This window comes from Lepisosteus oculatus, chromosome 19, assembly GCF_040954835.1.
Source record: "Lepisosteus oculatus isolate fLepOcu1 chromosome 19, fLepOcu1.hap2, whole genome shotgun sequence".
Lineage (NCBI taxonomy): Eukaryota > Metazoa > Chordata > Actinopteri > Semionotiformes > Lepisosteidae > Lepisosteus > Lepisosteus oculatus.
Window position 1 is genome coordinate 15,586,310 of NC_090714.1, and position 25,144 is coordinate 15,611,453.

Below are 25,144 nucleotides of genomic sequence, written 5' to 3' on the forward strand. Positions count from 1 at the left end.
TGTGCTGAGCAAAAGTGATGGACTAGTTTGTGGAATTCATTTTGGAGCATATTCTTCTTTTGTAAGGGTATATCTCTCGCTACACGTTTGACGTCGAATACCGAAACAGTTTTGTGTGCTTGTTTCGGTGGGAAGGAAACATTTTACTTCACCCATTTTACAAGACTCGCTTTAAACACAAAGGCAAAACACGAAACGCAGACAAGAGATTCTTGGATGAGGAGTGTACAGTACGCTCACCCTGGATTCAGCAGGCGCAGTGTTGATAATAAACGGAAATAATTTTATATGATAGGATAATTAAACGAAGTAACTCGAGTTCAGCTATTTAGAACCAGCCCTGGTCAGATCACAAACGCACAATACAGTAAAAATGCCGCCACGGATTTATTAGGAAAAGCACACCATCCATTCTGTTAAAAAGCTACGGAACAGGTTATTTCGTCCGTTGTAATGTTCGGCGTGCATCTGGTTTACCTCTTGTGACAAAAAATATTTCTGGAAACTTCTGCGTTTGAGTCGGCAAGTTCCCTGTTCTCATGTCCACCCTCACCTCCCGGGAGACCTTACCTTTTCCCGACATGTAACACTGCCAAAAGGCGCTTCCAAAACGCCACCAGTAACAAAACGCGTCGCGTCGCGCCGAGAGCAGTGAGCCCAGCAGGTACTGTACGCGAGTGCCTTTGCGGGAGAGCGCGCTGCGCGTCCCCGCGGCGCCTCCGGGTTATTTCAGGCTGCGGACGAAACTAGTGTCGAGTTTACATAACCTGTGGGGACCCCGAGAGAGACGTGGGACAGAGCGGAGCGGTGCGGCAGCTTCTCGCGGGTTAGGCTATTCCTTCGGCGCTGGCCTGGGGCTGTCCCTACCCGGGCAGGTTATTTACATGCCAGGAAGCCCCGAGCGCTTTATAAAGCCGGGCTCCAGCTCTCCCGCAGAGCAAGTGGAGACACGATCGACCGCTCCGCCTCCGTCTGTAGCATCACCACCACCGTCTTCACCACCACCAGCAGCAGCACCGTTATTAAACATGGACAAACACAAATGCTCCCCGAACGACTATTACGATAAGCTGATGGAGACCTGTAAACCGTGCTATCTACGCTGCTCTAAGGCGCCCCCCTCTGTCTGTCTGACGTATTGCAAGCAATGTAAGTGAGCCACGTTTTAAATGCAGTAATTTCGTATTAATGCAATAGTTATTCATAATCCAGTGTTTGCGTCAGATGTTACACTATCATTCAGATAATTTTAATATGCACCACGGTTAATCCTGAAAGAAGTTATGGATTATTTCCTTGTTTTATATTAAAAATTTTGCTTTTGAAGTTTAAACTGCACGTACTTATACAGTATATGTGCTATATCCTTCATGATTTGGTCTTTCGGATTTGTTTTAGAATATATGTTAGGCTAAAAAGATACTAGGCTTAGATACATTTTAAATATAATATTCATAGCCATGAGGCATTTCTTCATCTTTACCTTATTAGCAATTTTTTAAACAACATAAAATATGAAGTGAATAAGTAAAATAAAAATCGTGGTAACCAATATCGTCCCGGTAGATACCGTTTACAGAGAATGTGCGTGAAACCTCTGCAACGTGTTGCGTTCGTGGGTGGGCTTGTGCCTGGAAAGACGGAAAACGATTTAAAAAAAAATGAAGTTGCAAGAAAAGATGAAACAGAAGCCCGCGTTGTGCTGCTTTCACCTGCGGAAGACGCCACGGGTCTCTGGCCGGAGGCGCCAGGGACATGTGCTACTGTCCGTGCTGCTCTCGGCGCCCTCACGGGCATCCTGCCCTGCGGGAAGAGCCGGCGGCCGGGGAGGGGGGGCAGATCGCGGGGTGCAGGGCGGGGAGGGGGCCGCGGGTCAGAAAACGGGTTTGAGGTCGTTTGCGCCGCTTCAGCCGACGGGGCTCAACTGTCGCCTGTTCTGCGCCCCCTCCCCGCAGCTGTGGAAACGGTGTGGATCATCCTGGGCGCCTTCCTGCTTTTAGGAGCGGTGGGCGTCATCCTGACGGTGTCCCTTCAGAAGCTGTGGAAAAGGAGATCCAGCCGTTACCCCCAAAACACAGGTAAGCCCCCAGGAGTGTGTACTTGACGGGCAATCATTGAACACGAGTCTCAGGGGGGAGTCCGAGGTGCTCTGATGTAAACGCTTCAGTAATCTTCAGTCTGTATATACCTACGCGCATTCTGCACATATTTGATTGTTTTACAGTGACAATGAGCCTATTTTGCACACACCTAACTCTATGTATTTTATTTTGCGTTGCTGTACTTGTTTTATTTGAATTTGTATTCCGATGTCTGTTTTTGCTTGTCTTGGGCTGGGCTGTAACACCTCAATTTCCCTCCGGGATCAATGAAGTCTTATCTCTAATTCTCAACATAGAGGTGGTTCATTTTATTGAGAGCAAAAGAAATATATATTTTTTTCACCCAAGATCGTCGACCGTAGGTGTGTGTGTCCCCCCCTCCCCCAACTCACCCTCCTGGTGTTTCTCCACAGGGGGTGACCCCGAGAAAACCGCGGACGCCGGCCGAGCGGACAGCGCCAGAGAGACCGGACTTCCCGACGGGCTTGTCCCGACACCGGGCGACACCGACCGGCGCGGAACCACCGCTGACCTCCAGCGCATCTCCGCTCTGCCCCTCCCGGCGACGGAGGAAGGCGCTACCCTTCTGGTGACCGCAAAGACTACCCAGCTCAGCAGCTACCCGTGGGACGGTCCAAGAGACGTCGTGGGGTTGAGGAGGTCTGTCTTCACAGCCTGAGTGACAGGGGGACAGCTAAGTGACCCTGAGCCGAGCTGCTCCGCTCCTCCCCGCTGTATCGGAAAGCCCGAGTCCTCTCATCAAAGCGAAAAAAGACACAGATGACCAGAAAACTGCACCAAAGAGCATTTTTTTTACCACAAACTGAGACGTTCAAATGTTTAAATGTTATCATTTTGACGTTTTCTTTGCATCTTTTTTTTTTCCTACTAAGAAATGCTGTTAGTCAAAAAGTATTCGATTTGCAAGCCTCGGGGTGCGTCAGTCTTGAACTGTACGGTGTACCTGTGTGTGCTATTTGTTTCTTCAGCTATTTTAGTGGAATGTAATGAAAAAAAATTGCTGTATATTACAAGAGGGTTTTTATCTCGACGGCGTATTATTTATTGATTATGCTTTAAAGTGTAATTTTCTACCTCTAATGAAATGTGTAGATCCCCTTGGGTTATCAACGGCTGCTTTTAACGCTGCATTCTGTGTATTATCACTACTGTATACGTATTTAAAACACGCAGAATAAGTTTTCATCCAAACCGAGCGGCGCAGCTGGGATGAAATAGCCCTCGTCACGTGGTATTGTTCCGCTCCCCCTCCATGTGATCTATAACCCTGTCATGTGACCGGGTCTGGACCATGTCATGTGATCAGCCGAGGCTGAACTGCTTTTGCTGAGCGTAATAGATGAGAAAATCGCTTGCTGTCATTGTTTGTCCAACTCTCTGTTCTTGGCTACTTCGGTTCCGAGGCAGTAGCCCCATAGTGTCAGTTTGGGACGAGCAGTGCATGTGTCACCCGGTGTTGTTATCCGTCTGGCTGTAGTCGTAGCGCAGGCCCACTGGGGCCGGCGGTTTCAGTGGCTGGGGCGATCCTAGTCCACAGAGGACTAGCTCTATCAGTGCTGAACCGTTTCACAAAATGCAAGGACCGAAGCCAACTTGGTTTTGAGCAATCTTCCGTGGTTTTCGACTAACTGGAACTGAGAGCAAAGCTGCATGTTAGACGGTACTCTAATCGACATTTGAACTAAACTGCCGCGGCAGGATGAGCGGTAAGTGACAAAGTATTACATTCATATTTTTTCTTTATTTGAGACGTGTTTTTTTTTTTAAAAAGCCCAGGACGCGCAAGTGGCTGCGACCATGATCCTATTGGCGGTGACAGAGCGCCCTGTCATCTCTGCTCTTTCTGTTTCGTTCTGTATCAACTCCGGTTTTTTTTTTTTTGCGAGCTTCGCATAGACGCACAGCTACAAGCTGGAGGGTTTCAGCAAGAGATTTGCTTGTATACAAGAACCAGCAGAAAGTGAACTACCTTGAAGGGTCAGCTGCGGACTCGCCCGTTCCTGGAAATGAGGGGCCGTCGGGACAGGATGGAGAGAAAGGGGGGTTTTCCTGAGCAACACCGAGTAGTGTTGGAAATAACCTGTAGCAGAGCAGCATCTTGTAATGTACAGGAATTTTTACCTCAGGTAGTCGCTGTCTTCCTCCGTTAGAGCTGTCCTCTTATGCATGTTAGCTGTCTGGCGCGCTGCGAGGCGCAGTGAAGCAGACCTGGCTCATGCCTTATGCTTTAATCGTGTCATCTTAAGGACCGGAGTTTAGTATTGAAGACTGTTACTCCAGAAGGTCTTCCCAATGTCGCTTTTGTATTGTTTTGTTGCTGCACAACCTGGCTAAAAACAAAACTGTTGTGCAGAGCCTGTATGTCTGTATCCTTTCTAAACCGGGCCAGACCCACTCTTCAGGTGTGATCACATCACGTCACCTGTTTCCCGCCACCGAGGGGCAAAGCTGACAGCAGCACTGGAGGTTGATCTGCATCGCAGACGTGCTAGACTCAGATGGTCGCGTTCTGTTAATGTTTTGTCGTTTTGCAAGTGCTTTGTTCTGTGAATAAGAGTGTGGCGATTCCATTTGTCAGCGTGTCGTGCACCAGGAAAGCTGAGCCGCGGGACAGTGTCTTGATCGTACCGGCGTGTCAGGGGATATGGCTCAGTGGGAGTCTGAATGCTGTGCATGTGTGAGGTCCTGAGTTTAAACTGAGAACAGGCAGCACGTCTTTACCCAAAGAGTGGGAGAGGTGTGGGACAGGTCGCCCAGCTGTGTTGTTGAAGCTGGTATCCTGACTTCTGTCCCGGAGCAGCTGGGCGAGATCCTTGGATCAGCTAACTATTGATTACTTAATGGGACTGAATGATCCAAATGGCCGCGTTTATAACCTTTCTCGCGTTCTTAACCAATTTAAGAGAAACTGCAACTCTATTTTTATATGTCGGGGTGAGAAAGGAGTCGGCATTGGCGAGCGCGTTTCAAACCACAACAAAAGTAAAACGTTCACTTACTTGTGCACTCTGCACGCAGATCGCAGTGGAAAATTTCTGCGGTGAAGTGTCTGCTGCACAACCTGTACTCATTCGCTGGTACATCACATCACATTAGTCACTACAGTGACTAGTGAGCAGGAAGGGCCACTTCACGTCACAATTCACACAAAGTCCCGTTCTCACCTGTAGCGAGACCAGAGCTTTATAAGGCGAATGTGGCGACTAACAGTACTTTCACAGAGTTTGCTATTTTGTGCTTAATTCGAAATTTGTCTTTTTTTTTTCTAGACTGTCAATAATTTTATTTTGTTTTGTTCCCAAGATTTAATAACTGGTCTGAGAAATTGGGACTGCAGTTCCCCTTTAAGTCAATCGAGCACAAATTGCCCACTGACAGTTGCGAACTGGCCATGAGGGTTACCTGAGTTGTCTTTCGTGAACATGTGCTGAGCTTGAAGCACAGCTGAAACCCTCCGTTAATCTAGTGACCAGTGACACCCTCTCCCCTTTTAAAATGTACAGTAATTCACTTTGTGATCCACCTGGACCATCTATTATGATCATTGTGTGCCAGAGCCTGGCTCATTTAAATTGTGTATTTGGTTTGCCTGCATTTTGTACTGCAGATTCGATTTTATTCCAAGCTGCCTGGGTCAGTTCCCAGGGCTGGGGGTGTGGGGCTCTGGGGGACCGGGACAGACTTGGGGGTTCCTAGGTGAACAGCAGTGTGTGTGTTTAAAGCCTGGAGGTAGCCCTGCAGATCAGGTTCCACCCAGCCCCAAGTGGGAGTTTCCGCTTGTCTCAATACTGCCTGCTTGTGTGAGTGACTGTCGGAAAGGACTGGGTGCCGTGAACGAGGAGACTGTGGAGCTTTCTTATCTCAGCTTTGTTTTCGAGCTCACTTCTGAAGTGGAACAGTAGAAACCCTCAACAAAGCGAAAAGGCTGTCGGCCCTCCACCATCCCGTTTCAGCACGTCAGCTCTGATAGCTCTGTGCACTGTGAGGCTCTACTCTCTTGCGTTTCGGGAAACCTAAATCCTCACGCCACTGCGCGTTTCGCCCATCCCCCAGAGATTCAGCTGAGTAAAGAGGAACGAGGTATTGCTACTGTTGATCTGAAAACGCTGTCTGCAGTGGCAAGTGCTGCGAATTCAGTTCAGGCACCATTGGTCTGTTTACAGGAACTTTGCCAGTTAGTTGCTGCTAAATGCCAGTTTCGCTCTGCTGGCGAAGGTGGTGTTCTGCTATAAATCCTGTGATTTGTCTGTGGGGTTTTAACATGCAGCTTCAACATGGGAAATCATGTAGGGTCCTGTTAGCTGGTTTAATATGAATGTTCATTTATAGTCCGGTTGTACAAAGCATAACAGCTGGATGTTCTTTGCTTGGCCGAATGTCTGCTTGGGTGCATCCTCAGAATGTGCCCAGGCAGCAGTATGAAACGTTATCCCGAGAGTCCATTAGAGAAGGCCTTTGCCCACTTGTTCAGGCAGGCCGAGTGGATCTTGCTCTCTCATGCCCTCTGAGCAGATGCCTTGCATACTTTTTCAATGCCCGGCAATTGTAAGTGTACCCCAGGGCTGCAGCATCAGTCAATGTAACCAAAGGAGCCTGCTGTTCGAAAGACAGGTGTCTTTGCATCTTCCTCCTCGATGCTAGCTTGAAGTTGCTGGCACTCCGGTTGTCCGGTTGTCACTTTGAGTTCTAATCTAAAAATGAGGCTGCTGGAAAAACGGGATTTTCCTAGTTTAAAAGTGTTCAGTTGAGATGAAGCTCTCTGTACTTAAATTGCATTTGCAGGAGCCCAGCAAAATGACATCAAGAGACAGCACCTGCTGGAGAGGCTGCTGGATGCGGTGAAGCAGGTGAGACATCGCCGCTCTGCGGGGAACAGGTGTATAGTGTGCACGACACGCCTGTCGAGAAATACGACTCCGTTGCATCTTACCTGTTCATTCAAACGGAATTCTGCACGCTAGAGCCTTTATGTTCCTTTGCAAATCAGTCGCTGCCACTTTGTAAGGTTTATTTCCCGTCTCTGTCTTCCCAGTGCCAGATCCGCTTTGGAGGCAGAAAGGAGATCGCGTCCGACTCGGACAGCAGGTGAGCGCGGGTGCCCGCAGGTGCGGACTGGCCGGTCTCCCCGGGCGCGGCCCCCCCCCACCTCTAACCCCCCTGCCTGTCCTTCCCGCAGGGTGATCTGCCTGTGCGCGCAGTTCGAGGCCATGCTCCAGCACGGGCTCCGGAGGAGCCGGGGCCTGGCGCTTACCGCCGCCGCCTTCAAGCAGGTGGCGGGATTCTCCAGCAAGGCGGAATCAGGTAGGAGGGGAGGGGGATGGGGGGCGGACGTTATCGATCGGCTGCACAAAAAACCCACCGCGGGCAAAGCTACCGTTCTGAAGCCTTTGCACCGCTTCCCTCTTACTGCCACGCTGAAAGAGCAGTTCCTTTATGTAGAAACAGCGCTGGGTTGGCCCAGGCTGGCCGAGGCCACGGCTGTCTTGTGTGTCGTTGGAAGCACTTTGCTTCTGTTGGGCCCCTGAGCAAGGCCCTTAACCCCAGCTGCTCCAGGGGCGCTGTATAAATGGCTGACCCTGCGCTCTGACCCCCAGCTTCTCTCCCTGCCTGTGTGTCTCATGGAGATGGGTAGGCGAACAAGACAAGTTGTATATGGCCAATAAAGTGATCGTATGTTATCTAAAACTCCCTCCCTCGAGCCAGGTCAGGAGTGATGAGCCCAGGCTGGAGACTTTCGACACCCTGAAGTCTTCCCAGGGGCTTGCGGTGGGTCTGGGCTCTGGCCAGGTGCACCCTCCGGGAAGAGCGAGGGAGATGGGTGGCGGTGGAGGAGAACAGAGGTGAAGCAGGGGGAGATCGCAGCTCGTGTTCAGGGGGTGGGGGGGGACTGATGCAACAGGAAGCCTGAGCAGGAAAGCCAGTGGCTAATGTTGGCTCTGAGAAACGGAGGTGTGTGTTAGAAACTAAAATAGCGGAAATATTCTTTCTCTGAGGTTAGCGAACACCTGGCCTGGCCTCGGCACTCATGAAAAGGAAGCAGAACACAGCGAGCCACTCGGCAGACGTCTGTGGGAAGCCACGCTCTGCGGGCTTGTTTGGTAATAACTGAAGGTGTGACCGTGGCCGCTGACCTGCGACCTGCTCTGCCCTCTCACTGGCTGTTCAGCAAGTCTGCTGGCCAGGTGGTGACCCCTGCCTGCCAGCGGGGCCAGGTGTCTGCCGCCGAGGAGGAGGGGCAGGGTTTCTCGGTTTGACTGGCCTGTGGTTACAGCGGAGGTGAAAGAAGGTGCTGTGGCCTCGTGCCTGGAGCTCCAGTAGTGGGGAGACATGTCATCCAGTGCGTATCACCCAGAAACCCAGGAAATGAGCTCTGTTTAGTAGTTGCAGGAATGCAAAATATTTCTGTACTTTTTTTCCTGGAGTGTCTTGAAGAGCTCACTGAGGGGCTGCAAGCTGAGAGTGGCGAAGCTCACCTGCAGAAGGTGGGAGTTACACACAGTTATAGAGGGGAGTTCAGGCAGGTTTGGGAAAGTCTGGATTGACATTGACCAGGACAGCAGGTTTAGCACCCCACTCTCTTCAGTGGAGCGGTAGATACCTGTTTTACTTCAGCACATCTGTACCGTGAGGGCAAGGGGGGGCTTCAGCCTAGCACCACATCTGGACTCCTCTCGGGGCTGAAGCCAGCTGTGTGCTGGGGTGACCGAGTGACACCGTTACAGCAGCCTCTGTGAGCGAGCAAGGGAGAAGAAGCACAGCCCTGGGACACTGACGTAGGACGAGCACCAGACAGACAGACAGAGCAGCAGTCAGGTCCGCACAAGGGTGAAACGTCGCATGCCCTATCCCAGAACTTGTGGCAGCGTCGGCCTGTTGCCCAGTTCGTTCAGGAGCCATCACAGCAGTCCCTGCCAGGACAGTGCCTCTGTGAGCGGTTTGCCCTGCTCAGGGTCAAGGGGCAAAGGTCATGACCCATCCGTCACAGCACAGCACACAGTGGGCCAGTCCGGCCTGTCTAGCAGGGATCTGGGTCCGGGGAGAAATGGGATCAGCAGCAGAAACCGTGAGGAACAGCAGGAATGTGTGAAAGTCCAAGACTGGACGGGAACTCGGGACCCCGCTGCTGTGAGAGTGTGGCCCTAAGAGCTTTGCCATGCTGCAGCCGACAGAAATTTAAGAAACCCCTTCAAATTAAGATTTTATTTTGCACCTCCATGTATAAGGAATTCTAGATAAAGTGACAATTGAATCTCGTTGCACTGCCTTGTGATTTTGAGCTGTATGAAAAGAACCCACTCTGTCTTTAAATAGCTTTCCTTGTCATTGGAATTTTCCAGTGGCGTGGAGAAGTCATCAACTGATGTGTTGTTTGCGATGTCTTCTGTGGAGTTTCTGTGTGACAGAGCTGTGAATGGGGGAAGTTCTATAGCAGAAGTGAGATGTCTGCGCTTCTGTCCTCGATCTCCCTCTGCACTGACTTGCTGTGCAGCTTCTTGCTTTCAGCTCCGCTGTCAGCTTTCTGTGCTGCACTTACTCATGGTGCCCTGCTGTGTTTTAGTGTCTCTTGGTGATTGTTTTTTCCACTGCTTTCACGTGTCTTTGTTGTGCTGCATGCTATGAAAGAAGTGTGTTTTGCGGAGTGCCCATTATTTTGAAATACGGGTTTAGTGACTCGGTCTACTAGGTTATCCTCTTATGAGAGCTTACTAATGGGATGGACTGGTCTTATTAGGTTCCTCAAATTAAAAATACCGACAATTTAGGTACAGCTGGTTTCCAGTTTGGCTTTAGTGGTCAAAGCTTTTTGAGAGCTACAGTGAAATGAGTCAACTCTTTCATGCTTACACAGAGTGAAAAAACGACACAAGACGTACGGATTGAGAGTGCTTGTTTTCCAAATCAGGTTTAAATCACACTCGCCCAGTTTTCGTAATCCTTGTAAAACTGATGTGCTCAAATGTGTTTAAGGTATTAGCCTATTTTTGCCTTCATGAAGGAAACGTGAAGTTTGGTCTCTAGCAGTAATAGGCCAGTAGAGAGCCATGGCTGAGCCTGATCTGCTTTAATAGTGGAGGAACAGTCCCATGGTGCCCTGCCCTTGCTGTCTCTACTGTGGCTCCCTGGGGAGGGGCAGGAGGGGGTCGTCAGGGCCATGCTGCGTTCTCCCACACCTGAGCTCCGACACACAACACTGGGGAGGGGGAGCAAAAAGAGAAGAAACAGCTAAAAAAAACCTCAAAACTGCTGTACATCTGACGAGGCAGCAGTAAAAAAACCCCAGTAAAAAAATAAAAACCCGTTCGTTCAGAAACCAAGATGGTGAAACTCGGGCAGGGCCGCCTTCTGTACCTCAGGCCCTCGAGGCTAAAATGCTATAAGGTCCGAGTCTGATAATCTCTATAGAAACTACTAGGACCTTTGTTCCAGGGGGTAAGTAGGAAAAAGTATGAAGACGGGATTAAAAAGCTCGGCCTTTGACTTCTTCTCTGCCCTTTCCATTAAAAGGCCAGGTCCGCTGACGTGTCGCCCCAGAAAGCCTCAGCTCCGTGCTGGCCCTGGCCTCGGACCGTGGGAAAGCTCAGTACCGAAACGCGCGCAGATGAAGGCATGTGGATTCGACAAAAAGGGGGAAATTGCTAAAAGCCTGTCCCTTTGGTTCTAGAGAAAAACCCTTTTATAGAAGGGGGGAGTGCTCTTGATTCATTGTCGCCCATAGCTGGTTACTGCATAAAGGGCCAAACTTAACCCGATGTGACGGGGCTGCCGGTTGACAGACTCATTTCTCGCCACATCTCAGACCCTTGCAGACCCTTGTAAACAGATTGTAGTCATTTGTGTCGTTGCGGCCTTTGCGTTATTAGTTTGAGGGTTTTCCAAAGTCGTGTTTTGGAAAATGGGCAAGTCTTCAAAGGTGAGAACCTTAAGCGCAGTTACTGTACTGATTAAAAGCCAGCAGGCAGCTGACGTTGCGCACCCCGGCTGTCAGAACCCAGCCAGTGCTCCAGAGACACGCGCTGTGCTGTGTATTGAGTAGCAGGCCACACCGGGCTTTGCAAAAGTGGAACGGCTTGAGTTTTTCCTCCTTCTTTTTTTTCTGTTCTTCCTGTTTTGCATCTACACGAAACAGAAGAAAAAACAACCTCCGAAACGGATTTTTTTTCTCTCAAATGTTACAAATAGACCATGAAGGTTTGGCTGCAGTCCATTCTCCCCTGCCCCCCCCCTCCAGGGGGCAGCGGTGCACTTTTGCTGAGTCAGTGGCCTAAGAACACGCTGCCTCGCTCCGACTTCAAGCTGCAGGTGAACAGCCTTCGGGTCCGGCTCGCCTCAGAGACGCGCTTTGATTTTGTTGCAGTAAAACATCCTCAGCACCATAATTTGTGGTCAAAAACGTCTTGGCTGGCTAGTCCTGAAAGAATTTAAAGTCATTATGTTCTGCTGTATATTTTGAGGCTGAGAGAAGACTTATGTAATATGAGCAGAGTGCCAGCATTGCTGGCTAGCTGTCAAAGGGGCATATTGACTGCATTTTGAAGTGCAATATCTTAGGCGTTTTGACCTGTTTACATGTTTTTGCTTTCAAGCTTCTCTGAAGGTTCATGTTTAAGCTCACATTATTGGAGGTGAGCTAGATTTTTCCTTGACCTACAGGTCTTGTATGGAAATCTCATCACTTTAATTATTTTATGCAGTACGATTCAAGGATGTATGAAGAGATTGACACTGTGTGTCTCCCGTCTGAAGTCAGTACTGTCTGGACAGTGCTCTGCAGGGTACTGGGAATGACATTTTCGCTTCCCACTATCATAGCATATCAAGGGGAAACAGCCTTGCACTGCAAATTAAAGGGTTAGTTTCATCCCTGGGTAATAGCAGAAGACCGTGATTTCATCAGCAACCCATCTGAGTATTTTTCAGAGCAGAGCACAGGTCAATTGTAATATTTATGCTGTTTGACAAGCCCCTATTGTTTAGCAACTCTTTGATCTGAAATGCCGCCCCTTCTTGAGGAAGAGTTGGTTTGGTCAATGGTGGGCTAGAGGAAAGAGTGCCCATCTGCTGGTGCATTCAAACACCTGCCCAGCAACCTCGTTTTCCTGAAGGCTCATGCTTTCCGATACTGGCCAAGATCAGGCTGCGAGGTGGCCAAGCTGTTTAGTACAATTTGACTTTATCAGTGTCTTTCGGGGGCCGATCTCGCCGCGGTCCCCTGCATGCAAGACTAAAGAGGTTCAGTTCCTTGGCATCTCCTCCTGTGTTTGCAGAGCTGTCCTTCTGGCTGTACGTGAAGGAGCACCTGAACCGGCACGAGCTGCAGCGCTTCTACGCCCTGCGGCAGATCAGCTCGGAGGTGGGCCGGGGGCGGGCCTGGCTGCGCTGCGCCCTGAACGAGCACTCGCTGGAGCGCTACCTCCACGCCCTGCTGGCCGACCGCGCGCGCCTCAGGTACTGCCCGCCCCTCCCCGGGAGGAGAAGTCGGATCGCCGCCCTGGAGGCGGAATTCAGCTCTAGGTTTAGGGGAGGAGAGCCCAACACAGCAGCACACTCGCCAACAGCGAAGCCAGTACAGCAGGGATACAAGAGCTATTTAGCACTGTTTCTCAGGGGGTACGGGAGCTATTTAACACTGTTTCTCTGGGGTACGTTAGCTATTTACCACTGTTTAGGAAGAAGATTGCAGGAGGGATAAGAGCTTTTTGAATCCGTTACTCGGCTGAGCCACTCCTCCTTCCTGACGACCCTGTGTTTGTGCAGGGCATTTAGGTGGATTTGATTTGCCCCCAATGATTCTGCTGCTCATCTTTGCCGGGGTTTTTTTTTTCCACCCCTCAGTTGAGAACTGAGCGTCTGGAATGACAGACCAGCCCTTTCCTACCCTGGGTTGTTCCGCGGCGTCTGTCTTCCGCTCCCACCCTCTCATGCTGAAAGAGCGCGGAGTACATTTCGAACCAGGATGCCGATGAGCCTGTGTTCAGCCTTTCGTTCGTGCCAGTGGATTGACACAAACGCTTCTTTGGAAGTGCCTAGGGATAATCTGTTTCTACTCGCTTATCCTGAATCCTGTTTTGGATTCTTAGGCTGAGAAAGAGGTGGTCTGTGTTTTAATGTGCCATTTTCATTCTCTAGTGTCTTTTATGAAGACTGGGCCTTCCTGATGGATGAGGAACGTGCGAGTATGCTTCCCATTATGGCAGCAGGTAAGAGCTTCAGTGCTAACGCTAGTCAAACAGCTTTTACTGCGCAGAATATGTCAGTGTCTCTTTGAGAGCTCTTCTTGACCGACCCTCACTTACATAAGAACATAAAAGAAATCTGACCGTTCGGTGCATCCAGCCTCTTTGTACTGAGAAGCTTATTAATCCCAGGATCTCACCCTGCTGTTCCCTGCCAGAAGCCAGAGTATCGGCTTCATTAACAGGGCTGCGCAGCTTGTCGCACGCTCCCACCACTCTTTGTGTAGAGATATTCCTGCCGTTCTCTGTTTTTAAAAGCAGTCCCACATAGTTTCCTCATTTCCGAGTGGGCTTTGCGGGAGAGCGGGGGGGACGGGCCGCGGGTTCTGACAGGCCGCGTGTGTGCTGTAAACCCGCGCAGGGCTGAACTCCATCCTGTTCGCCATCAACATCGACAACACGGACCTGAACGGGCAGAGCCGCGGCGCGCCCTCCGTCTCGGACCTGCTGCGCGAGTCCACGCAGGGCGTGAGCAGCCTGTGGAAGGAGTCTGCCCAGGGCGTCAGCACCCTCCTGCGGGAGATCAGCACGGCCACCTCCGCGGTGCCCGGGTTCGGCCCCCGGGCCGAGCACCTCTCCGACCCCCTGCCCGTTCTGCCCCGCAGTGCCTCTGCAGGTAGGTCGTGGAGCTGCGCCCACTGCCACGCCCTTGGGCACCCAGTGAACCTGAAGGCCTTTTCCTCCTCATCCAGCGTGGGGCCTTTTCGCTAGCCTGGGTCTACCCTGGGTCTCTGTGCACAACAGGAACCGAGTGCATTTTTGTAGTCTTTTTATAGTCTAAAAAAAAAGTACAGCTGGTTGGTAATAAAACTCTCACTTCTGTAATGAAACAGATGTGAGATGTATGTATGTGTACGTATACGTGTGTGGCCTGAGTTACAGTTCTTTGCTCGTTGTCTTTGGTTTTCCTGTGGGTCTAGCGATGAAGTGTTTGAAGTAGTGAATTGTCTGTTTGATCCACTTCACATCTCTGCTTTCACTTGTGTTTTCTGGCAGTCCCTCACGGCAAAGCAGGAACTACCATGAGTGCGCAAAGTGACAGGTCTGCACTCGAGCTGAAGTAGCAATAATGTGAAACGTATCATCTTGGTGCATTCGTCTGCCGGCATCTCTCCCCTTTTTTTAGCAGGGTTTGACTCTGAATTATAGGAGGCATTCCAGTCCTGCGTTTATGTCTGGTGTTCCTGGAGGAGCTTGTAGGAGCTCTTCCACAGTGTTTTTCTTCTATAGTGTTCATGCTTCCAGGATGTGAAGGAGGCTGAAACCTGCAAGAGCTTCTTCTGTTGACCCTGAGGGCTAATGGCCTGTCTTCTGCCCCTGTGGCGTGCCCAGACTCAGGTTTGAAGAAGGAGCGCCGGAGGAAGAAGAAGGTGACCCACATAATCTCCTTCGACGATGACGAGGAGGAGGAGGGGGAAGGGGGCGGCAGGTTGAGGAAGGGGTCCGGCAGGGGCCCCGGCGGCTCGGAGGAGGCCTTGGAGGGCAGCGACCCCCCGCCCACGCAGAACGGGGCACCTGACGGAGAGGTGGGGGGCTGGGGGGGGCCCCACACCACCAATGGGGAGCCCATCGACAGTAAGAGCATCGACAACGAAGAGGAGGAAGAGGAGGACCTGTACGGGAGGAGCAGGCCGGAGGTGGAGGAAGAGCGCGGCAATGGAGAGCAGTGAGTTACTCCGGATCCTCATCGCCGCTGAGCTCCTCGGGTCCTGCTGCTTATAGAACAGAAGCCGTCTTCGCTTTGCATCCCAGAGATGCCTTTGCTCCTCACTTTTCTCTGTATTTCTTTCCTGCGATTCTCCTAAGCGTTCAGCACAGGGTGGGGAGCTGTTTTGCATGTAACATCAGGGCCGATTTCAGTCACAGTCCTGCAACTCCTTTGCCACGGCTGTTGTCTCCAGGCCTCTGGTTGGAAGCCTGTCCAGTGTGTCCACGTGGAGCCCCCTGCAGGTGATCAACGACAACGACGGCTCCGATATCCTCATCCCGGTTGATTCCGCAGACTCCTGCTCCCAGCCCGGTAGGTGAAGGTCGGGGTGTGCTGAGCTTATGGAGGCGCTTGACGCGAAACTCATCACTCCCACCCCTGGCATCCCGCAGACGTGTGTGCGTGTAGCTGTGGGTGTCGGGACATGTGCAGGGCTGCTTTGTGAGCCATGCCTTGAGTGTGCACGCGAGCGTTGCGTGGGGAGAGGTGGGATTTTAGGGTTTGCTGGAATGAATCCAGCATCTGCCAGACGAGAGGTGGGCGCGAGACCCGAAAGAAATCCGCCGTGCAAACTGCCCTGTGCGTGCGTTTCAGAGGGCGAGGTGCAGACTCGGGGGTATCGGGAGGTGACTGGCAGGAGCGAGGTGACGCAGACGGAACCACGGCTGGGGTACAGGTGCGTAACCCCCCCCCCCCCCCCCCCCCCTTAACGGCTCGGGGAAGAGCAAAGGTCGCACGTGGTGAGGTTGTTGTCCGCGGGTTCCTGTGGCGATAGCTGAACTCGCTCTCCCTTTCTCTCTACCCAGCACGGACACCAGCCCGGCGGCCCAGAGCACCCCGTTGAACATCAGCTCCCCCGTCCTGCCGGAGTCCATGACTGTCGGTAAGTTGCCGTCTCTTCTCCTGACAGGTCTCGCCTGCACGTTCCTCCCTCCTAGTGACGGCTCTTCCCAGCCCGGTGAGTCTCGCACGCGGCGTAGCGTCGTGTTCAGAGAGCCTGTTGCTGAATGTTTGCACGAGGCATCAAAATGAAATCGCCTGCAAAACACAGCAACCTGAAGCTTAATGTGTTACAGCATGTGGGCAGTATGTTCTGTATGCAGCGATGCATAACCTGCCTTGTGCGCTCGGCGACGCCAGACAAGCCCGTGTCCGATCCCCTCGCCGTCACGAGCGCGGTCTGAGCTCTCCCGGGTCGCCGCCAGAGTGGGGGCAGCCCTGGCCTCGGTCCCCGTGCAGGCCGGCCGTGCCCGCCGAATCTCTGGCAGCGAGCGGGCACCGTCCCGGATAGCGGGGCTGGCGATCAGCTGTGCGCCGGGAGCAGATGTGGACGTTAATAGCGCTGGGCAGGCTGTGCCTGGCGAGAGGGGATGACAGCGCTCTGTCCCCCTGCGGTTAATTGGCGGATCCAGGCGGATTAATTGGAGGCTCAGCCAGCTGTGTTGATTTTCTCTGTATTGATCTGAAAATGAGGCAGAACTGCCAGTTTCCGGGGAAGGAAGGAGGGGAGGGGGCTGGTGGGGGGTTACAGATGTTAGAACAAAACCGCACACGTTTCTCGATCTATTTTAGTGCCTTTTTGTTTCTGGAGGTTATTTTTAGCTGTGCGCTCATGCAGTAGGGTGGGATGAGCTGATTCTGCCGGGATCTCAGAGTGGACGCGAGCTGCCGGCTTTCCCCTGCCCTGCCCTCGCGGACGAGTAACTGTCGCGCGTGTGCTTCAGCACACCCAGAGCTCGGAGTGGCTCGTTCGGCTGCTCTCTGTCCCTGAACAGGGCAGGCCTTTCATCTACAAACAGAGGTGGTCCTGTGGGTTGCAGTGCAGTAATGCTGGAACTGAACTTTTGCCCTCGGAGGAAAAAAGTTGACTCATTTCCCTGCACTTGCACAAGGAGACTGATGAATCGTGAAAACTGTGACAGTGTCCCTTGATGAAGTGCTCCTTCCCAGAACATAATTGTAATTCAAATTTTTCAACGTCTAATTTTTCTTGTGGGAATTTGGGGCTTTAATTGCAGCCTTGAAGAGAAGAGTTCTGGAGTTACACCCTGTCCCTGACTTAATGGCACAGTTGGCTGTTTTAAGCACCATTGAACCTTGCTGTAATCTTCCTCCATTGTAATCACATCCAGGTATGAGCCCCCAGAGTCATGCAAATCAGCAGCCATCTGAAACTGCATCTGTAAACGCAAATGGCCAGAGACGCACAAAAAAAGCACAGGCCGAAAAACCTGGAGTTCAGCGAGCGCAGAATTTCCCAATCTCAGCTCATGCTGTTTATCCACAGTAGGGGGCGCTGTTGCTTTTAGAATCGCCTGAGTGCTCCAGCACGGACTGGGAGCGAGAGAAATAGAGCAAACGGGACGAACTGGAGTGGGGAGAAGTGAGTTCTACATTTAATAAAATAGTTTTAATTAAAAGTGGGATTTCTAGTCCGGGAAATTGAGCAAGAGGGCTTTTTGTTTCCTCTGTGGGCAATACAGACTTATTTCTGGCCGCGGCTGAAGCCCTCTCTCGTCCTCGTTTCCCACAGTGCTTTGGCTCGGTGTCCCGCCCTCATGTTCGGACAGACAGGTCTTCTCGGCCTAGTCCTGGGTGTGGGGGCCTCGTGCTTCTCCTGGTGCCGACGATGAGGGAGGACTGGAATGCAAAGCGACAGTTCCTCTGGAAATCAACTGGAGTCGTTGTGTCATGCGGGCTGCTCCACCGGCAATGAATTATGTCCGTGTAATCAGGGGTTTAATTTCGTGTGTTATTTGAGATGTGCTGAGCGATGCTGAAAACCCCTGTGCTCAGTAAGTGAACCGGAATAGTTTGTCAGATTAGTTTATGTGCAAACAAAAACGGCCCGCTCGGGAGAAATAGCGCCCCGTCATGCACTGTCGCGTGTGTGGGTCTGGGCTTGTGTCCGTGGTTCACCTGCCCCCCTTGTCATAATCCTGAGGCTGTTGAGGACTGCTGGTTCTTCAGCCTGCTGCCCACAGGCCGTGGAAGAGGGCTAGCTCTCTGGCTGTTCTCGGAACACACCGGCGTGCTGTGTTGGAAATTCCTGGGCCTCCCCAGAGTGATGCTCCATCCTTTCCCTGAATGGCATGCCGAGGTCCCAAGGATAGCCCTAGGCTTTTGTTTCGTGCGCTGCAATATGCATCGTCCATAGCCGCAGCGATGGTCAGCAAAGCTGGTTCAAAGTGATTAGCAGCTGAATGATTCCACACGAAAGACAAATGCACGTGACCGGCTCAGATTAGATTATTTTGCAGGAATCTACTCTGCGATGCACTTTAGCTCCGCCGATGAGTCTTTCCTTCAAAACATAAAGACCTAATGCAAGGCCAGGAGTCGCGGTTTCTCCAAGTACATCATCAGGCACAGATGCTGCCCTGAGAGTTTCTGTTTCATTACAGTGCAGTTATTCAAGTCGCCCTGCCGCCTCCTGAACCTAATTCCGAATGGCACTCATAAACCTTCAATTTAGGTTTAACAGCTCTCCAGGCACTCCATCTGTCATTTAAAAGGAGAGAGAAAAGAAACAAGGATAATAATGATAAAAAAAACGCTCTCTCCTCATTGTTGCTTTTCAGTGTTATGGGCTTATAATGTGAAAAGCTTTTTTGAACACCCCATGGTTCATTTCTCCTGGAGGCCTGTTCTTTGGGTTGCTGTAATTTAACTGGTCCCCCTTACCTTTCATCTCCAGGATCGCCTTTGTACTGTGTCACTATGGGGAGGGGGGGCAGCCATTTCGTTGTTTGAGTGTGATAGGATGCTAGTTGGTAAGAAAAGGCTATTAAAAACAAACAAAGGCGTTGCTTGCCGGACACATGCTGTGACCTTGACGCGCTTTGAGCCTTGTTCGCCGAATGAAGAACGTGAGTGAAGGAGTTTTTTTATTTTTGGTCGATCCATCGATAGATACAGATGAACTAAAAGCAGGATCTCTCCGAGTCCCGCGGACTTGGCAGAATTCCTTGTGTTTTTCACGTTCTGGGTCACAAGCACAGATCGGGACGGGAAGCTCTGTGCCAGAATTCCTGCTGCCCTAAAGTCTGAAGTTCCCTGTGGATGCGGAGCTGGAGAGCTCGTTTATTTGAACTACTGAAGCCTGCTGTTCCTTCGATCGGATCTGGCTGAAATCAAAACCAAAAAGCTGTTGCACTCCATGACCCAGACAGGCCACCAGTACAACTGGATCGCACTTTCTTTTAGAAGGTCTTCTAATTTGCAAAATGAATGAGCAAAAGAAGAATGTTATCACTCCATCTGCGCCTGGACTATTTCAGAAAAATAGGATGTGGCTAATGACTGTTGATTAAATGCTTTTAGTGTCATTTTGATGGATTAAATCAAAACATTATTATGATGCAAAAAGAATGTCCTACACTTCAAGGGAGAAGTGTCCTGCTCTCCTGGGGCGTAGAGACCAGTGAACAGGAACACTAGGAGTAACTGGTCCTGCAGCTTGGTGCAAAGCAGGCTTTGAACACATACAGATTTCTGCTTGTGGTGGAGTGGCTCAGGGTGCTTTTCACCAGCCTTCAGCTTGTGACGATCATAGTAGATCAGGTGCTGATCAGCCCTGTTGGTGAGCAATGCTCATCAGAAAAACGGCTTTACTTGTGTCTGTTCATAAAGACGTCTACACATCGCCTGCAAAAATGGCGTTGTTATTTTCCCTGTACCTTTGTGAATATTTTGCTGTTACAAGTAAGCAGATGCTTTTGATTCTCAGTAAGTAAGACTGTGGTACCAAAGATGGGGAGAAATCAGATCCACCTTTGTCTGGTCTCTGGTCTCTTTCGAGTGGGATAGCATGAATTCTACCTGCTCTACCTCTAGAAGCGGTGAAAAAAGTGCAACTTGTGGTAAAAGACAAAAGCCAGTTGGATGAGACCCCCCAGCAGGCCAGCTCTGTGAAGTGCGAGCCCTTCAGAGTGCCATATTACAGACCTGGGAGGGCAGCAGGGGGCCATGTGTGCAGGGAGCGAAGCAGAGAAACCCTGTGTCATTAATCATCGCAGGCCTGGGGTCTGACCCATCTCCAGATGGACTCACCTGCTGGAACCTGCAGGCAAGCCTGCTACCCATAGCCTCATGGCCACACACTCTCACACGCCCAGACAGCCATGCAGACCCACAGACACAGCTGCAGGCTCACACACACATACGCGGTGCTGAATCACCATTTGTAAGGTCTTCTCACTGTCTCTTAGTCTGCTTCTTCACTGCTCCACACTCCCCTGATAACAAAGCTCTGCATGGGGTGACAACAGACCTGAAGCAAGCAGTCAGACACACTGAGACACGAAAGATGCTGTTTGGTGTATAAAATAAGTTGTCTTGTGATGACCTCCTCAGTGGTCCTCACAGAGGCTGTTTCTTTGTGGACACACTTTGTAAGATCTGACTCTCACATTAATAGAAATACCTGTCCACATGCACAGTCATTCCTAGAAACCTGGACACTTGTGCACACATAACCAGACAGACAGGTGGACACAGTGCCAGAATCTCACAAACTGCTGTAGAAGCATTAAACTTAGCAATTAATTAAATTATTTATGGAATTGGACTTTTTATTCAATTAAAGGGACGTCTTCTTTAAATTATCTTGTTCTGAAAAACAACTCTGCTGCAATTTTGTGGATCGCAGATGGGACCATTTGTTTTGCCAAGACTGTGCTTGAAAATAAGTCTTCTGAACAGTCAGAACCTTTGACACCTGTATTGCATGTGATTTCAAGTAAAGCCCAGTAAGTGGGCTGGAGTGTGAGATTGTGTTTAGCAGTGTTTGAAAGAGTGTTTTTCATGAACTGTGATGTGAAAGAAAAGGATGGCTGTAAGTCACACAACTCTTTTTATTATTCTTTTGAATGTGCGAGAGCTCAGTTTCACACAGTGATGGGTTTTCTTTGTTAAAATGAATATGGCAATAGGTAGCATTAAAATAAAAAAGAAAGAAACGTCAGTTTCCTTTCTTCTGTTTCTGACAGCAATGTTGCGTAGTCTTTTCCGAAAGGTTCTTCTGTATTCTGGGACACGATTGGGTTCTTGTGACTCCAGCACAGGCTGCTCAGCTGTTCGTAAATAGAGCTGCCTTGTCCCCCTGTGAGGCTTGAAATCTTACCGATCGGGGGGGAACAGAAGATCCACATGGAAGGGGCAGATTGGATCTGATTCTCTTGGCACAGCTGCTCGGTCCTTTTCACGTTTCCTCAAAGCAAGATGATAATCCTGAATTACATTTCTGTCGCGCCTTTTATCCCGGAGGATTCCAAAGTGCCCCGCATGGACAGGATGCAGTGCCCACCTGGGGGGCTTTCTCTTCTCCCTGGGATCAGCTGCAGGGGCAGGCCTGAGCGCCTGCGCTGTGTCTGCCGCTGGTAGAGCCTGCTTTGTAACTCCAGTAAAGGTCGCTTCTGTCCGTCCTGTCTCGGTCTCGGACGTTGTACCCGCGCTGGCTTCAATCCCAGCCTTTGCTTGCCTTTCGCCGTCTGCCCACGTTGTCGTCCGCCGTTGTGGACGTCCCGTTTCATCTGCGGTTTTCGCCTTTCAGGGCAAACCGACGGCTTGGTTTGGCCACCATCTCCCGTGCTGGGACTGTGCCCCCTCCCCCCCCCGTGGAGAAATTCTCGGCCGTCCCCCGGTCTCTCGAGCTTCCACATGGAATCGGCAGTGATGCGGAAAAATAAGTTTAGATCTGGCTTAGTTTTCTTGAGCCCTGTTGCACTATTTAAACGGGCAAAGGTTGTGTTTCTCATGTTGTTGTATGGTCATGCTGTCAAGTAGTTGTGATGTGTGTGAGTGAAATGTCTGCCTTGAGTACCTGAAATCAATCTTCCTATTGTACTGTTAGACCTACACCTAGGCTTCCCATCAGCTCAGCATTCTGCACACAGTACTTTGCAGTTTAATTGCCTCTAATGACCCTGCTCTGTGACGATAGCCTTCACATTAGGCTCCTGCTGTTTCCTGAGCTGCTCAACAGCAAAAACAATCTTGCTGACTCATCTGATGGTGTTATTAATATGTTATTAATGATGCTGTAATGGCTTTTCCAGAGTCTATTTTAAAAAGTTGGTTATTGAGCTAATTAGATGAACTTTTACAGGAATGGTGCTAAATCTTTACATCGTGTCAAAACAGAAAGAAATCTATTGCATCTCCAGCCACTTGACCATATTGCGCTGAAATTTGGCTCAATTGTTTTTTTTAATTGCTGATATGCAAGCGTACGGGTGATAGTATATGTTAATTACTCCTTCGCCGTCTCAGTTTTGTCTCCAACCTGGAGCAGACGTGCTGTTTGAAGCTGCCCCCTAAACCAGGACTTAAACTAAGAATAATAGGTCATGGCAAACACTTTCATTTCTTGATCAGAACGGCTCATAATTAAATACTGACCATAACACATTGGAAAAAATACATTTTTATTATTATGCCACTGATTATGACAAATAATTGACAGAGCTAACTGCACTGTCAATTATTAAACAGAAGAACTGTTTAATTAGAAAAACATGAGAATGAGAATGAACTTGTTGCAAAGAATATTCACAGGAATTCAATGAGTGGAGGAAAAAATGTGCATTTTGTTATGACGTGCTCTTTCAGTTGTGGCAATTGTAGACAGATCTTGAAACAGACTGGCTCCAATTTCAGGAGAAAAGAATATCATATAATTGTTTCTGCATAAAGAAAGAAAAATATTGCAAATAGAGGAACAATGCCAAATGTCTGAGACAGTCTGTGTGTATTTATATGTGTGTGTGTATACAAATAACCCCTTTCTTTTCTTCTGGAATAATATAAGTCTGTCATGGGCCTGCAGGGTTATTGTTTAATAACACGCCGGGTTATTTTCTAAACAGTCGGTCTCCCTCTCATCTGTCTTGGGAAGTGACCTGATCTGCACACCGATATTATGGGCTTCAATCCTTGAGCTATTCCTCGTTAATGAGCTCCTCAGCTCTGGGCTTTTACTGTCTGTTTACCTGCCCGCCTTATTATAGCCCATAGGGTTCATTGGGTTGGCATTGCAGAATTTATCCGTTTCTCCATCGGCAAAACGGGATTAATGTCTGTGTCTTGTGCACAGAAGGATTCAAAATCCATGGTGATGAAGATAGTGTTTTCTTTGGGCACTCGTGGAGACTTCATAGGAAAACTTCTGCTCGAAAAACCGATTGCTGCAGTGGATTTAAAATGACCGCACAAGCTCGGGCATGTCTTCACAGCAGACAGGGAAACCACGGAGTTAGAAAAAGTCGGTAGGAATCAAACCTGGAACCTCAGAAGCATCCCTGGTCCCGGAGAGCCCCATTCCAGTTAGTCCTGTAGGTCACGCTGTTTAAAGATTGGCAACACCTGTAAGCGACTGATGAATCAAGCTGTTCAATTAAGAGACGGGTCCGAAAGGGCAGCAGAATGCTTAGACTTCAGTCCTAGATGAGTTCTGAATGACTTAGTTTAACCTGCTCAGCTGATCGCAGCGGGATTGTTTCAAACCTTTAACGGTGGGTGATCCCTGAGGGGATCCGTTTCAAACCTCGAGGGGCGTTCCTCGCCTGCTACGTGCGGCAATACTTGAAATCGTTTTTTTCTTTCTCTCGGCAGCGGAATTGCGCCAAGCCATCGTGGCCATGATGAACAGAAAGGATGAGCTAGAGGAAGAGAACAGGTGAGTGTTTTCAGTGTACTGCGTTGTCGTGTCTCGCGTGCAGCTTGTTCTCTATTCCATTGTCTGTGCGCTTACGTGCTTTGATTGTTTCCTTATGCCTGCTTATGTCTTGATTAAAAAAAAAACCCAAATTGCTTCATTTTCTCGGAACAGTTCTATAGAATGCAAAAAGAAGAAGAGTATGTTACTGGTTGAAGGGGTTCAGTACTTTTTAATGTGAGCTTTAGAACGTTGTGCACTGCTGACTGAGCTCCCTCTTGTAAGACTTCGTCTGGCACAACCTGCAATTGTTGAGAATCATGTCAGCATTTTGAGGTGGCAGTCTGAGCAGAGGGAGCGGAGCACGGACTGGTTAGGCAGATCACATCAGTAGCAAAACGACCACAGGAAGACGCAGGAGCAGGGCAGGAGCGCTGTGTTCGGCTGGCCTCGCCAGGCGAAAGGTGTCTGTTTGTCCCCCAGCTGATGCGCGCGCCATGCGTGTGCTGTGGCCGGCCAGGTCCCTGCGCAGTCTGCTGGACGGGGAGATGGAGCACTCCGCCGGGCTCAGACAGGAGCTGGACTCCCTGAAGAAACGGCTGGGCGAGCTGGAGGAGAGGCACGGCGCGAAAGTGCAGGCCCTGGGCAGGTAGGCGGGGACAGAACACAGCCTTCTCATGCTCTGTCACAGTGCACCCCAAAACACGAGGAAGGAGGGGTCCTACACGTCATATCGGTGATGCCCTGGTGGCGCTGGGCTCTCATTCCTCCCGGCTGCTTGAGGACTTATTTGAATCCGTGATGGGCTTCCTTCATTGTGGTTTTGAGGTGCCCACCCTAGGGGCAGGGGTCTTCCAGACCGAGGAGGGAGGATCACACTGGCCAGATGCGCTTGGCCATGCAGAGCTGTGCAGGTGTGCACGGAGCCAGGGTGGGGAGTAGTTCAACTAATCTGGAAATCGGGGTGGACACTGCCCAGCTCTCTGCCCGAATGGTCCATAGAGGAAGTTAGAAGAATGTTCCTACAGAGTCTGAGCTGCCAGAAATATTTGCTCTTCTTAGCGACTGATAATCTGATCCCCTCTTTCCTGGGTTTTTGGTGATTTTAGTTGGAGGTCAGCGTCACTTAATCACCACCTGCCAAGGTAATTACCTTTCGTCTGCTCGCTAACCTGTCGCATGTCATCTTGGAAGGACTGTAAATAACATTAAAAAGGGTCCAAGTCAGACAAATTTGTGATATATTTACAGATCCACGAAGAAAAGAATTTTGCACTTTTTAGGCCATTAAAATTTCTCTACCGTCAGCAGTTATTATAGTTTGCTTATCTCTGAGTGTCTCAGAGTAAATTAGCAGCACCATCAGATATTCATATTTTACAAGGCCTGTTTGTTGCTATGAATTAATAATGTATTTCTTCGT

At 50.1% G+C, this 25,144-nt stretch overlaps 2 protein-coding genes and 1 long non-coding RNA gene across 6 annotated transcripts in view; 2 read left to right on the forward strand and 1 right to left on the reverse strand.

Annotated features, from left to right (window-relative positions):
• Positions 1-482: 482 nt before the first annotated feature.
• Positions 483-3,153, forward strand: LOC107079022 (tumor necrosis factor receptor superfamily member 17). The gene is made up of 3 exons (XM_015360202.2): positions 483-1,149; positions 1,956-2,078; positions 2,516-3,153. Exons 1-3 carry the CDS (start codon positions 885-887, stop codon positions 2,779-2,781), a joined length of 654 nt encoding a protein of 217 aa, XP_015215688.2. The 5' UTR covers positions 483-884; the 3' UTR covers positions 2,782-3,153.
• Positions 1,951-3,320, reverse strand: LOC138224302 (uncharacterized). The gene is made up of 3 exons (XR_011182746.1): positions 3,198-3,320; positions 2,495-2,777; positions 1,951-2,038 (listed from the first exon to the last, which is right to left on the reverse strand). It is a non-coding gene; the product is annotated as an uncharacterized lncRNA (long non-coding RNA).
• A 75-nt stretch (positions 3,321-3,395) lies between these two features.
• The window catches only part of snx29 (sorting nexin 29), a 108,712-nt gene continuing 86,963 nt past the window's right edge, over positions 3,396-25,144 (forward strand). For 3 of the 4 annotated variants that reach the window (XR_011182745.1, XM_015360196.2, XM_015360198.2), the window contains exons 1-14: positions 3,396-3,829; positions 6,906-6,970; positions 7,156-7,208; positions 7,300-7,424; positions 12,389-12,569; positions 13,251-13,321; positions 13,719-13,973; positions 14,690-15,023; positions 15,259-15,377; positions 15,660-15,741; positions 15,872-15,948; positions 23,679-23,742; positions 24,242-24,370; positions 24,831-24,866. Coding sequence is in view for 3 of the 4 variants with exons in the window: in XM_015360196.2 (XP_015215682.2) it covers positions 3,823-3,829; positions 6,906-6,970; positions 7,156-7,208; positions 7,300-7,424; positions 12,389-12,569; positions 13,251-13,321; positions 13,719-13,973; positions 14,690-15,023; positions 15,259-15,377; positions 15,660-15,741; positions 15,872-15,948; positions 23,679-23,742; positions 24,242-24,370; positions 24,831-24,866 (1,598 nt within the window). In the remaining variant the exon portion in view is untranslated. The remainder of the gene's footprint in view (positions 3,830-6,905; positions 6,971-7,155; positions 7,209-7,299; positions 7,425-12,388; positions 12,570-13,250; positions 13,322-13,718; positions 13,974-14,689; positions 15,024-15,258; positions 15,378-15,659; positions 15,742-15,871; positions 15,949-23,678; positions 23,743-24,241; positions 24,371-24,830; positions 24,867-25,144) is intronic. The other variant, XM_015360197.2, reaches the window with a different exon arrangement.

Coding starts and splice junctions, on each gene's coding strand:
- LOC107079022 (XM_015360202.2), top strand. CDS start 885: ATGCCAGGAAGCCCCGAGCGCTTTATAAAGCCGGGCTCCAGCTCTCCC. Junction 1,150..1,955: donor TCTGACGTATTGCAAGCAAT/GTAAGTGAGCCA, acceptor CCCTCCCCGCAG/CTGTGGAAACGGTGTGGATC. Junction 2,079..2,515: donor CCGTTACCCCCAAAACACAG/GTAAGCCCCCAG, acceptor GTTTCTCCACAG/GGGGTGACCCCGAGAAAACC.